Source organism: Vombatus ursinus, unplaced genomic scaffold (assembly GCF_900497805.2).
Source record: "Vombatus ursinus unplaced genomic scaffold, bare-nosed wombat genome assembly UNPS02000580.1, whole genome shotgun sequence".
Taxonomy (NCBI): Eukaryota; Metazoa; Chordata; class Mammalia; order Diprotodontia; family Vombatidae; genus Vombatus; species Vombatus ursinus.
In genome coordinates this window covers 24,363,107-24,377,142 of record NW_020940358.1, presented here as the reverse complement: position 1 = coordinate 24,377,142, position 14,036 = coordinate 24,363,107, and the positions used below count along the sequence as shown (strand labels likewise).

At 42.5% G+C, this 14,036-nt stretch overlaps 1 protein-coding gene across 2 annotated transcripts in view; it reads right to left on the bottom strand.

The window, feature by feature from the left end:
• Positions 1 to 9,249: 9,249 nt before the first annotated feature.
• PTGIS (prostaglandin I2 synthase) overlaps positions 9,250 to 14,036 on the bottom strand; it is a 54,507-nt gene continuing 49,720 nt past the window's right edge. For both annotated transcript variants that reach the window (XM_027853059.1, XM_027853069.1), the window contains one exon: positions 9,250 to 11,965. In XM_027853059.1, coding sequence (XP_027708860.1) covers positions 11,761 to 11,965 — 205 coding nt within the window. In that variant the 3' untranslated portion in view covers positions 9,250 to 11,760. The remainder of the gene's footprint in view (positions 11,966 to 14,036) is intronic.

The window sequence follows — 14,036 nt, the reverse complement described above, 5'->3', positions numbered from 1 at the left end:
GATCAATCATTTGGTTTATTTGTCCAGATAAATCAAATTCTTGTTTGTACTATTATTAACAGCCTTTCAACTAGAGTGTAAGTTCCTTTGGGGTAAAAATGGTGTAATTTACTTCTTTTGATTCCCCCACAGTCCATTGCGGGGCTAGGCATACAATAAAGTGCTCAATACTTAGATGAATAAATCCGTAAGTGGAAATATTTGGATGGAATGAAATAATCTCTATGATTCTCTCTTTCTAGCAGTATGGTTTGGAGGAGCTAAAACCCCAAAGCATTTTTCTATAAAACCAGGAAACTACCCTCTCTAGGCCTCAGTTTCCTCATCTGAAAAATGAGGGGGTTGGATTAAATTGACTCTAAGGTTTGTCTACCACTGAACTCCTCCATTCTATGTTCTAAGACCTCTTCCAGCTTTAACGCTTTTTGTTCTTTGTTGCAAGGCCCCTTTAATGCCTGATATTCTATGCAATACAATTCTATGAAATTTATTAATATCAAACTGTGTACATGCCTGCTGAAAAACAAGTCAGATAATCAGAGGAATTATAAAGAAATGATAGCTAGTATTATGGAGCCTGACTTTTTTTTCTAACATGGATACTTCTGTTGCTGACTCAATTCTAAAGAGGATTACAGCTGCTCAGCTTTCATAAATCTTGATATGAACAAATTATGCTAAGCTGGCCTCACTTGACTTCGGCAAGGCTGTCTCATATAGACCAAGTAGGCAGGTGCGGAGGGCATCCAAAGTGATGGCTTCTTGATGAATCACGGGGTGCTCCACAAACTAACCCTGACCAGTAATGGGGACTGTTTTGTCTCTCTCAGTTCTCATCCCTGGAAAGCAACTATACTCAAGTCAGCCACATACAGAAAAGTGGTGTCAAACTGGATCCCAGGAGGCAGTTAGGAGGCGCAGTGGATAGAGCACCGGCCCTGAAGTCAGGAGGACCTGAGTTCATATCTGACCTCAGATCAAACACTTGACACTTACTAGCTGTGTGACCCTGGGCAAGTCACTTAACCCCCAATTGCCTGGGGCAAAAAACTGGACCCCAGGATTATAGGCACCCTTTGGGTCTCATTTGCATTCTGTTAAACAAATACTTATTAAGCTTCTTCTGTGGCCATGACATTATGCTAGTCAGCTCTGGTTACACTCTTTATTCTTTGTACTCACTTGTTCCAAAGTACTAGAGAGTAGCTTATTTGATCTCTGACCAAGATCCCCATTTTATAGATGAAGAAACTGAGATTCAGAGTGGTCAAATGACCTCACCCAATGTCAGACACAGAAACAAAAGGAGAATCCAGGTTTCCTGAATTCTAGCCCAAGGCTCTTTCCACATGGCCCAAACCTAGAGCTGTAGACGAGAGCTTAACTCTCTCAAATGTCCCCTCTTCCGTTTGGCCCCTAAAAGAGAAAAACGGTGGGTATCCTAGAGATGATATGGTATCCTAGAGAAACTGAAGATATCAGAGCTGGAAGAAACTTTAGAGATCAACCATATATTTCACCAAAAAAAAAAAAAAAAAAAAAAAAAGGAGGCACACAGAGGGGAAGGACATAGGCTTTGCAGAAGGGAATTCATCTGTGTGAACTTTTTACTTGAAGACTCCCAGAGGACAGGCAGCAGGACAATGGCAGAGGTGCCTTACTTTCCTGGTTGTAGCCTGTCAGCTCCCCAATTCCTCCCCACCTACTTCACCTCCTTTTTCTGCTCTGGCATCGTTCCTGCAGGCTTGTCCTGCTAAGATTGTCTTGCTCATAGTTCTATAATGCTTTAAGGTTTGTGAACATTTCCAAAGGTTTTTAAGCCTTCCCTCACAGCAACCCTGAGAGGGAGGCAGGATTGTTACCCCCCTTTTACAGATAGAAAAGCTAAGAGAGAGATGAAGCAACCCAATTGTGTTTTCATAGCCGCGTCAGTACTTCTTACCTGCCTCATTTCTGACCCTCATCATAAAGGATTCCCCAAACTTCTGTCTGGGGCCGCTAGGTGGATAGAGAACAGGATCTAGAGTCAGAAAGACTCATCTCCCTGAGATCAAATCTGGCCTCAGACACTAGCTGTGTGACCCTGGCTAGTCACTTAACCCTATTTACCTCAGTTTCCTTATCTGTAAAATGACCTCAAGAAGGAAATAGCAAACCACTCCAGTATCTTTGCTAAGCAAACCCCAAATGAGGTCACGAAGAGTTGGAAATGACTGAAAACAATTCAACAACAACAACAACAACAAAACCTCATGTCTACCCCATTCTCAAGGTGTCACTCTGGCTTTCAGATTCACTTCACCAACTAGGGCATAGACCAGGAAGGCCCTACTCCTGGTGGACCTCTGCCTCTCCTCTCCATCCTCAGATTGCCAAGCCCAGTTGCTCATACCCTGTTGCTAAGTCAGCAGTAACCCACAAAGCTTACAGGCCCAACCTCTCTGTAAGCGAATGTCGGCCTTTCTTAAGACGCCAGACTACGCTAATAGTTCAGAGGGAGACAAGCAACAAAATCTGCCTTGCTTAGCCTCTTTGGAAGGTACCAAGTAGGGAATTCTTTCAGATCTAGGCTGAGCTGAGGCTGGCAACTACCAGGAACAGTGCCCAAATGATGATGAAATACAGGAGTCGGGTTGTGATTCTAAGATATATAATTCTAGAGGAGCAATTAGATGTAAAATAATATGCAATCCCAGATGAGGAAATCAATAATTCCAGGATGTGTCAGGGAGCAGACAAGGCAGAAACTCCTTGGTAAGAAGAAGAAATCAAGGCTGCATAGATCATTTTGCCTAATAATGATTTAATTAACTGCTGTCGCCTTTGGCCAAAGAAAAGTTTCATTAAAATCTGGGGTAGCTGCCCTTTCAGGAAGGGGTGACAAGTTTCCATTGTCCCTTTTCCTGCCTTAGGTCCCCAACCCTGCAATCACGTTCCATGATGGAACTGGAAGGCATCTTACCACACAGAATATTGGACCGGGAAGGGAATTTAGGTCAAAAGACTCCAGAGTCAAAACAGACCTTTGAATAGCTAGCATTTGAAAAATGCTTTAATGTTTGCAAAGCACTTTACGTGTTATTTGATCCTCGCATCAGCCCTGGGAGGTAGACACTATTATTATCCCCATTTTTATTGATGAAGAAACTGAGGCTAAGAGAGGGTGCCCAGTATCACACAGCTAGTAAGTGTTTGAGGCAGGATTTCCTGACTCTTAAGACTCTTGAGTCTGAACTCTTAATACACCGTGCTGCCTAGCTACCTAACATTACCTCTTGAGCAAATCCTTCCTATCCTTAGAAAGGCCAAGGTCACCCACTGAATCCAGTCATCTTGATTTGTTTTCCACTGGATTCCGATAACTCTGGAGGACAGAGTGAGGCAGAGCTGAGCAAAGTGAAGCTGAGAACTTTGTAATGGTCTGCCTCACTTACATCCAGTTCACAGGTAGGTCAAGACATCACCCTTGTGGGGCAGCTAGGTGGCTCAGTGGATAGAGCACTGGCGCTGGAGTCAGGAGGACCTGAGTTCAAATCCGGTCTCAGACCAGAAATTTGACACTTACTAGCTGTGTGACCCTGGGTAAATCACTTAACCCCAATTGCCTCAAAAAAAAATTTTAAAAAAAGAAAAGAAAAAAAAATGAAGGATGAACAATATTACCTAACTGCCCTTAACAACCATTTGCCTCAGTTTCCTCATCGGTAAAATGGGAATAATCATATAATGTACCTCTTAGGGTTGTTGTGAAGACAGAAAGAAAGAATATTTATAAAGCACTTTGACAATCTTAAGAAGCTACATAAATGCTAGCTAGTATTATTATACACATAGAGAAAGGTAAAAAAAAAAAAGCCAACATGTTGGCTTCACCAAATTTTATTTAGTAAGCTAAATACTGGGTAGCAATATTATCCTCAGCAGAGCATTACAGATGTGATTTAATTGAAGGGAACGGTCCCAGGCTGGGAGTCAGTGGATCCAGGTTCTAGTCCAACCCTGGCATGAGGGTCTATGAGTTGTCTTGTCACGTTTTATGTAGTCTGTGTTTCTTTCTCTAAAATGAGAGTCTCCACCCTTCCTTTCTCCCTTACAGGTGTCAAAGAACTGTTAAAAAATACTTTGCAGTGTAGGGCAGGGGCCAAGGCCCTAACCCAGGGGTAGGAACCCTGAACTCAGTATCACCTTGAGCACATCACGTAGGATGAGGTTAGACTAGATCGTCACCAAGGTCCCTTCCAGCCCTAACATTTTCTGTTCTAAGTTCTCAGGTCCCTTCTAACCTTATTTTTCTAAATATTCTTTTTTGATGATTTTTGGCTTTGTATTGAAGTCATTCCCTACCCACTCCCTCAAGATTGAAACACCCTTCTAGGCAAAGAAAACAATCAAACACACAGAAGCATGTACTTTCACATACAAACCTTTTCTGACAATGTATATGATATTCAGTCCCAGTAGTGTCCCACCTCTCTACCATGAGGGAGGGGGAGTATTTCATTATCTCTTCTCCAGGATCTATATGTATATACATACATATATATATGTGTGTGTGTATGTATGTATTATATATATGTATATGTATATAATATTTTATTTTTCCCTAATTACATGTTAAAATGATTTTAAACATTTTTTTAAAAAGTTTTGAGTTCCAAATTCTGCCCCTCCCTCCCTCCTTCCCTCCTTTCCTCCTTCCCTGAAATGGTAAGCAATCAGATATAGCTTCTACATATGCAGTCATGTAAAACACTTCCACATTAGTCATTCTCCAGGATCTTTATTCATTCTTCCATTACTCAGTTAGCTTTTTAGTGATCTTTTCATTTACATTGTTGTACATATTGTCTTTGTTCTGCTAATTTCTCTCCAACAGTTCATACAAAAAATGCCATAGTCCTCTGAATTCCTCATAATCATCATTTTTTATTATGCAATGATATTCCATTTCATTCATTCTTTTTCAATCCTTTTCCAATCAATGGACACTCACTCGCTTTGCTTCTAGTTCCTTACTACCTCAAAGAGTATTGCTATGAATATTCTGATACACATTGGACTTTTGTTCCTAATTTTTACTTCCTTGTAGTAAATGCCCATTAGTGGGATCAAGGAGTATTAATTACTTTTCTTGAGTTATTTGAAATTGAAATCCAGAATGACTGGACTACTTTACAGCTCCACCAAGAATGTACCAGTGTTCCCCTAATCCCTCTGCCGTTGACTACTCTTATCTATTTTCATCTTTGCAAATTTGCATAGAGTGAGGTAAAATTGCTTTAATTGAGAAAGTTTAATTGAGAATTTTTTAAATTTGCATTTCTCTTATGATAGTAGAGATTTTGAAGCATATTTTGCTCTTAGCAATATTCACTCTTGGTGATATTTAATTCTTAGTGATTTAGAACATATTTTCATGTTGTCATTTATACTTTACAAACCATATTTTGAAAACTGTTCGCATCCTTTGACCACACATCTACTGAGGGAATGTTTTATGGTTGTGTTTATCCCTTGTATATTTTGTATATTGGACTTTTACAGGTGATGTTTGATGCAAATATCATCCCACCTCTACTTTTCTCCTTCCTCCATTCTGCTGTTGTATGTTCTAGTGTCAGCCCTTCCATTATCATTCTTTGGTCTAAGGCCAATTCTAATCCTGACATTCCATGTTCTAAAATTGCCTGCAGTTCCAACATTCTTAGGTTCTAAGGGTCAGCTCTTTCAGTTCTGACATCCTTTTTTATCAATCCACTGTTATCAATCCATTCTATTCCCTCCCTCCCTGTGGGGAAGTTGGAGGGGGACAACCTGTAGCCAAACCTTAGGGTCAGGCAAACACATACACTAAGAACCCACTGAGTGCCCTGCACTTTGCTGAATGCTAGAGCAGAAGACACTGCCCCTGCTTGCTGAGTTCAGGGACAGAAGAGAGCAAACTAGGTGGAGTTTTAAAGCCCTGATGAACAGGTCCCAGATAACTAGGCACCCTAAGCAGATCTGAGGGTGAGAGAAGTCACTTCAATTTTGGGAGTCTTAGTATAAGAAAACCAATTTAGAGCAGAGAGTTTGTGCTAACTAAATTCCAGGGCCACATTAGTGTCCATCCAGCCTGACCTCCTCCACCTTGTCCATCTCTACTCCATCCTGGGCAGGATCATCATCATCATCATCATAGAAACTTACATTTAATATAGAGCATGTTAAGGTCTTACCATGCTATATCTCCTTTGCTCTCAAGTTTTCATAATAATGACCCTGAGGCTCAGTAGAAACCTCTTCAATAAACAAAAATTCCATCATTGTGTTATCAATCAATTTACCAAGACAGGAAAATGGATGTGAGAAACATTTTCCAACAATAAATGCTTATGGGGCCTATTCTATCCTCAGTAAACTGGAAAAATGAAATGATCTAGAACACATTATCCTTTCCCAACTATAGGCATCCTGAGGTATGAGGCACTGTGCTGAAAGGTCAAGAGCTCAAAAATCAGTCAGAAGACCTGAGTGTCAGTCCCAGCTCTTGCTTATCAGCTATGCAAGGGGCCTTCTCTGTTCCCCTACCCCCCACCACTTTCTTTTTCCAAATTTCCTTGTTTGTAAAATGAAGTTGTTGAACTAAATGCTCTCTAGTGCCCCTTCCAAGATTCTATATTCTATAGACCCTGCCAACTCTAATGGTCACTATGTGAAAAATATAATTCTGTGCTTTCTCTATAAAAATATAACTGTTTACTAAAACAAAGCATGAAGTTTGCTAATAGAACCTAGCCTTATAGTTCCAAAATAATAGCCAAGATTGAATAAAAACACTGCGATACATTCTGCTCCTCTTCTCACTACATTTTAGCGTCAAGAATGTGAATCCTTAAGGATAGCTAGGTGACACAAGTGGATAGAGCTCTGGCCTTGGAGTCAGGAGGACCTGAGTTCAAATCCAGGCTCAAGACTTTTGACACTTACTAGCTGTTTGACCCTGGGCAAGTCACTTAACCCTGGTTGCCTAAGCAAAAAAATAAAAAGAATGTGAATCCTTTCCCTAAAGCTTTAAAGGGAGACCCTTCCAGGCTCCTAGCTCCACCGGTGTGACTTCAAAGTCCCTGGCAACTGGAGCTTAAATCTTTCTGAAAGCTCCTATACTCTAGGAAATGTCTGCTATCAGAGCCTTTCTCTCACTTAGCTAGAGAAGTAACTGCCCACAGAGGTCTTCCTCGAGCTCTGCGTTTAAAGGGACCGTGCCCCTTTCCTAGAACAGACATTTAAAGAGTACAGAACACAGTTTTAGAAGAAAACTATAAAGTACTCTCTGTTTTTGGTTATCCTCCAGAACATATAATTTAGTATCTCTTGCTTCCCTTTCTAATCCAGGCTCAGGAATAAGGCAGCTAAATGGTTGCTATAGCAACCTATTCCATTCCTACAGTCCTGAGGGGCCCTGATTTCAGATGGTCTACCAATCTGGAGGCTAGGATGGTCAGCCATGCATAGACAGGTTTCCCCAGTACCAGGAGGGAAAGCCCACTCCCTCCCTCTTCCCCCAAAACTGTCACTGACCACAGCTACTGCCTAAGGCCTCCAGGACCAGGGAGATCAGGGGCAGAGAAGCAGGGGCATTTAATGCAAACTCTATCCTGCTGCTATTCTCCAGGCACTGTCCATTTTGCAGATTAACTCACACCTATCCTTAGCCAAGAGATCTAAGCTAAGAGGGAATTGGGGCCTGACGGAATGAGAGAGAGAGAGACACACACAGAGAGAGAGAGAGAGAGAGAGAGAGAGAGTGTGTGTGTGTGTGCGTGTGTGCGTGCGTGCGTGTGTGTGTGTGTGTGTGTGTGTTTTCTTTGTATCTCTGTAGTTCAAGGTAAAACAGGAATTTGGGGGAATCATCCACTCTTGATTCTTATCTCGAATTCCTCTCTCAGTTATGCTTTGAACTTCACCACTCTGTCTCAGGAGTCATACAACTCTAGAACCTCCCTCTGCCCATTCTCCCACTGGCGAGTTCCTCTCTGAACCTCCATTTTGAGGACGAACCCAGACTTGGCATTCATCATTCCTCTCCCACCTCTGGCTTCTGATTCTCTCAATTTCACCTTCACCTCAGCTCCCTTTTATGTATTTTCTTTCCCTTTTAGAATGTAAGCTCCTTGAAGCAGGCCTTGTCTTTTTTTGTTTTTGTTTCGTTTTTGCTTTCATGTGTATCCTGTGAAAAATGATTTCTCTTGGTAATAATCTGTGTTTTGGAGACTCAGAGTTCCACCCTGCCAGTCTTCTGTCCAAAGTTACTCAGAAGGACATCTCTGATAATGAGATTGCATTGAATCTTCTTATCTTGGTCAAACTCCAACCCAGGCCTGAATTGATTTTATCCTACTCAGGTTTGGGTGGAGACAGACTTCCAAGACTAGGGGTGGTATTTCCTTTGATGGTGGGTGATATTGGCCCCTGTGGTCTGAGTGATCTAAGGAACCCACCCACCTCCTAGTATATTGACCAATCATGGTTGATTGGCACCCCTTTGGGAACACTTACTCTTCGAAGGGCATATAACGATATACCCCAAAATCCCAAACCAAGTCAGTTCTGAATTGACCCCCTTGGGGGGACCCAGTTTTGGACTGAACTCCCATGCAATGTATGTCAAGCCACTTTGAGAAATTAAACTGTGGACACATGTTCCCCAACTTTGTTTGTTTCTTTCTTAGAGTAGACTCTTTCAAATTGGGGTTTGTGGGGTTCATGGGGTTTGGGGTTCACAATCCTTAGCATGTAGCAGTGGCTGGCACATAGTAAGCACTTAATAAATGCTAAGGAATTGATGCCATTTCATCTAGCCCCTCCAATCAAGCCAGCAACTTTATTTACCATAACAATGCAATTCTCAACCATACACACCTCTCTTTCATCTATTCCTTTTTCTTCTCCCTTGACTGTAACTCTAATTTGCCAAGTCATCTATTTACCTCCTGTCCCTCAGTTCTACTAGGAACACCTGGACCTTACAGGATCATTACCCTTTGTAATGAAAGGAATTGTCATTTGTGAACTTAATGTCAAGGTGCATTATTCTTTTTTTTTTTCTTGAGAGGTATAATATTATCGTGTGTGGAAGCTTTTCTCCCTTTTCTCCCTCCTCCTTCCATCCCTTCTTGGGAAGAGGAAAAAGTGATTACTTTTTTTGTTTTGGGCTAGGCAATGGGGTTAAGTGACTTGCCCAGGGTCACACAGCCAGTAAGTGCTTTGTGTCTGAGGCTGGATCTGAACTCAGGTCCTCCTGAATCCAGGGCTGGTGCTCTATCCCCTGCACCACCCAGCTACCCTGAAAAAGTGATTACTTAATGATAATGTAGGAATGTGAATGGGCCAGCAGCAATCAGGAGGTGATATAACTAATATGACCCAGGGAGCCCTGGGCTTGTAGACTGATGAATGTGTCAGAATGTGAGGATGCCAGCAAAGGAGGCACAGTTGTGCACCCAAGGCTGCTGGGGCAGCCTGCTATCTGGAGATGTCAATTATTCCACAAGCCTATTTAAGGGCATCAGAAGGACCTGAGTTCAAATTCAGCATCAGACATGTGATACTCACTAGCTGTGTGACCCTGGGCAACTCACTTAACCCCAACTGCCTCGCACAAACAAACAAACAAAAAAAGAATTGGTACTGGTCTTAGAGTGTTTGGAAAGTACTGGATATGATAAAAGAAAGACCACAGAATTCAAAAAAGTGTGGAAAGACTTACATGAACTGATGCAAAGTGAAGTAAGGATAGCCAAGAAACACTGTGCACAGCTACAACAATGTGATGGAAAGTACAACAATTGGGAAACAATCTAAAATGAAAGTCACAAAATTACAAGGAACAAGCATGGCCTCCAAGTGGAGATATGAGAAAACCCCTCTTCCCTCTCCTGCACAGAGATGGAGGGGTCCAGAGCTGTGGGACATTGCATGGCAGTGTCAGATTTTTTTTCAATGTAGCAATTGGTTTTGTTGGATTTTTTTCTTTTTCCTCTTTAAATAAATTCTTTGTTATAAGGGATGGCTTTGTAGAAGGGGGAGGAACACAAGGGTAGATGTAGGCAATGTAAAAAAAATGATATCAATGATCAGTTTTTTTTTTTTTAAAAAAAAAAGGACAATGGATGGAAGGCTGGAATGGGGTTAGAATTAAACTTGAAGAGTTTCCATGGCTGAGAGTGTCTATGTTGAATGCTCATGGGTTTGTGGGGAGGTGTGCCCCTTAGAAGTGAGAGTAGAGAGTGAGCATACAGCACTTAGTGGCACTGAAGTGGCTATTTACCTTGAGTGAGTCTATGTGAGGTTTGGAAGAAATAAGCAACCAAGTAGGAGTTTCAGTGAGTATTACAGAAGTGTCCACCTGATCAGCCCCAGATTTTCACAGATCCCTGGCCTGAGCAGCACAGTATTTAGGAATTTGGGTTCTAGTGTCCCCTCCCTCACCCCTATGTATAGATGTGAGTATGAAAGAATCATGATGACAATCTACCCACCAGACTGGATCTTATGTCACTTATCTGAATTGGGCACTTCCTAGCTTGTTTTGGCAAAAACAATGCCTCAGTGAGGGACACATGCTCAGTGGCGCATGAATAACTGGATGACGATTATTTGACAGAAGGAACTGGTGCAGCATACCCATGGGGGCTAACTCCAACTTGGCATTTTATGTTCTAGGACGTGAGTTGCCATCTTCTTTGAAGAACCAGAGCAGAATAACAAGTAGTTGTGTTGGTTGCTGGACTGAAAGGGAATTATGTTGTCTGTAAACTCAGCCAGGCAAACTTTTGGGAGTTAGGATAGCTACCAAGCAAGTAAAATTCTAGCACCCAAGTGAGTAGGTCCTAGAACTATACACCAAGAGATGGTAGTAGCTAGAGAACGTGAAAGGCAATTTGGAATTTGGGATTCCGGTTTTCTCACCTAGGAGGCAAGGCTTTTCAGAAACCAAGAAAATCAGGGAGGGGCTAGGCCTTCCCAGATAGGGTTTTAGGATTGGGAAAGTCTGGAAGTGTTATGAATAGCTTTACATGGGTGATGGATTCTCTAATTGTGCATCAGAGAGGAGTGAGTATAGGGGACGGGGAGGGAGTCACTGTTGTAAATAGCACAGGTGTAGTCATCAAATCAGCCAATATTTGGCTACTCATTTTGTAGTGATAGGGATGGAAGTCATTAATGACCCAGGTAATGCTGAAGTTCTACACTCCCCTTTGTGTTATGTGCGGCCCTAACTCTTTGGGATAGGCAGGCAATCGACTAATGTGGTAGGTCTATGCTCCTTGGAGCATAGTGTGGGTCTGTGTTTGGGTCCACAATCAGCTTAACTTTGCTCCAAAGTCCAGAGAGACTGTATAAAAGTGATGATACATGTCATATAGATGGCTTAGAGCTATAGATCTGATCCTTGGTGACTGAACTCCATCCTCTGCCCCTATCAAAGAGACTGCTAGCAACAGACAGAAAACAAAGAAAGGAGGAAGCTTTGGGCCAAGCTCAAGGTTCTAGGAGCTCCCAGCAAGCAAACCTGATGGACCAGAAGAGGAACCACTCTATGCCCTGTCCTGGAAGAGCAGATGAATCCCATGACATCAGAAACATAATCTTTCTTCCAACAGGAAGGTTCTTAGAGGAAGAAAGGAAGGGTTTGGGCAGAGAAAAGCCAAACCCTTCATCTAGTGAGAGAGGAAGAGAGATGAGAGTTCAAATGAATATGTTCTTATCATTAGCTTTTCAGGCTTCTGTAGTTCTCCCAGGTGCTGAGAAGGAAAGCCCTGTGGAGCCCGGTGTCCCTCCGGGCTTGAGTCGATAGCAAATGGTGATATCATGCTCTGGCTGCATCAGTCCAAACCCATACCTACTGCAGTCAAAGCTGGGGATCTTTTCCTCTGGATTTTTCAATTTCAGGTCAAACTGCATCAACAAAATAATAACAAACCTGTGGAGAGATGGACAATCAGTGGCAAAATGGGCAGCTTCAGTTTCTTCATTTGTAAAAGTAGACCCAATTCCCCTTACCACCTATTCACAGTGCTTTTACGGAGGTAGGTACGTGTTGTATGCATCCAGTTAAGCTAAGGTCCCTGCTGGCAGGGTCTGCTTTTCTTTTTGTCTTTGCAACCTTAGTGCCTAGTGCAATGCCTGGCACATAGTAGGCTCTTAATAAAAAACTTGTTGATTAACTTGGCTGATTAAACAGCTAGGATTATCCTGGGATTTGAAGTAAAAAATGATAGAATTGGAAAGGCTTGGATGATTACTAGCTGTGTAATCATGGATGAGTAAATCATTTAATCTCTTTGACCTTCAGCTTCCTCATATGGAAAATGGGAATGATAATATTTGTGCTACCTCCCTGACAGGGTTGGAGTAAGGAAAGGCCTCTGTAAATCTTAAATGTACAATGCAAATGTGCATTTTCATTATTATAATAGAACCAAAGAGTTCAATGGAATTTGAGTTGTAAGGGACTGCAGAGGCCATCTTCACCTTCTCATCCACCATATTGGTCTTGGGGCATGTAGGAGGAAGGAGACAAGAGAAGGAAAGGAGAGAGGCAGGAAAGCTGACAGGAGAGGAAAAAAGAGGGAAGCCAGTTCCCTTGCTCTCTTTTCCATCTCCCCTCCTCTGGCATCCACTGTCCTTATAATTCAAAATAACCAATGACACAAGCCATTCTATGTGCCCTACCCCTTCTTGGTTTGCTTCCCTGTAAAATGAAGGGCTTGAATTAGAAGGTCCCTTCTAGCTTAGATCATTCTGTGGAGAAGCATCTTCACATAATGCAGAGTGCTGGACCTGGACCTGGACCCTGGAGTCCCATATTCAAATCTCAAATTTGATTCTTTTTGTTCAGTTGTTTTCAGTCATGTCTGACTCTCTGTGACCCCGTTTGAGGTTTTCTTAGCAAAGATATGGAATGGTTTGCCATTTCCTTCTCTAGCTCATTTTACAGATGAGGAAACTTAAGCAAACAAGGTTAAGTGACTTGCCCAGGGTCACACAGCTAGTAAATGTCTGAGGCCAGATTTGAACCCAAGAAGATGAACCTTCTTGACTCCAGGCCCAACACTCAGTCCACTTTGCCACCTAGCTGCCTATAAGCATGCACTCACCTGAGTGACCTTGGGCAGGTTATGTCCCTTCTCTGGACCTCAGCTTAATCCTTTGTCTGAGAGGGGGGCTATTTGAATGCTGGTGGAGTTTCTAGACTGCAGAAGTCCCGCCCATTATAATGAAAGGGGCAATCTTTGCAAACTTGGTGGAGGAAGGAATGCTCATAGTATGACTATGAGCAAATCCAAGTCCTAGTTTCCTTACCCGTAAAATGTGTATAATGCCAACCTCAGCATTGTGGGGATAGCTCTTTAGGAACCTCAAGGTGCTATAAAAACATGAGATGGACTAAAGGACCTCTTAGTTGCAGTCCCAAGAGCACAGGATTATAGTCACAGGTTCAAATCTCAACTCTGCCACTTCCTACCTAGGTGACCTTAGGCAAGCTATCCAATCTTTCTGGGGGTGGGGATCATGTCTTGTTCTTCTGTGTCCCCCACTGTCCCAAAGATAAGACTGGGCCCATAGGACATGCTAAGTTGAAAGTCTGCCAGCTTATTCTGAGGTCAGCCTGGGTGCCTCAGAAATCTGGTGCTGCAGTACACGGAACCAGGAATCAGGGCTTATTAGGTTTGAAGTGTCCCTGAGCTCATCCTTTGCAATAGTTTAAACATGGCAATAAATCAGCTTGAGTTAAAAGGTTCAAAATGTACAAAAGTAGCTGCCCCAGGGAAAGCTGAACAGTCTGTCCAGTGTCTTAGCCAGGGAGGTTTCAGATGAGTGATTACTCCTGCCAAGGCATTCTTAGTGAGGAAAGACTGTGGAAGCTCCCAAATGTCCATCCAGTCCTGGGACATCAGGTATTTTATTTAGAAAGGCGTCATGGTCAAAGGAAAGAGGTTTGTGCAGGGAACCCAGAGGCCTGGGTTCCAATCCTGGCTCTGCACTAACCT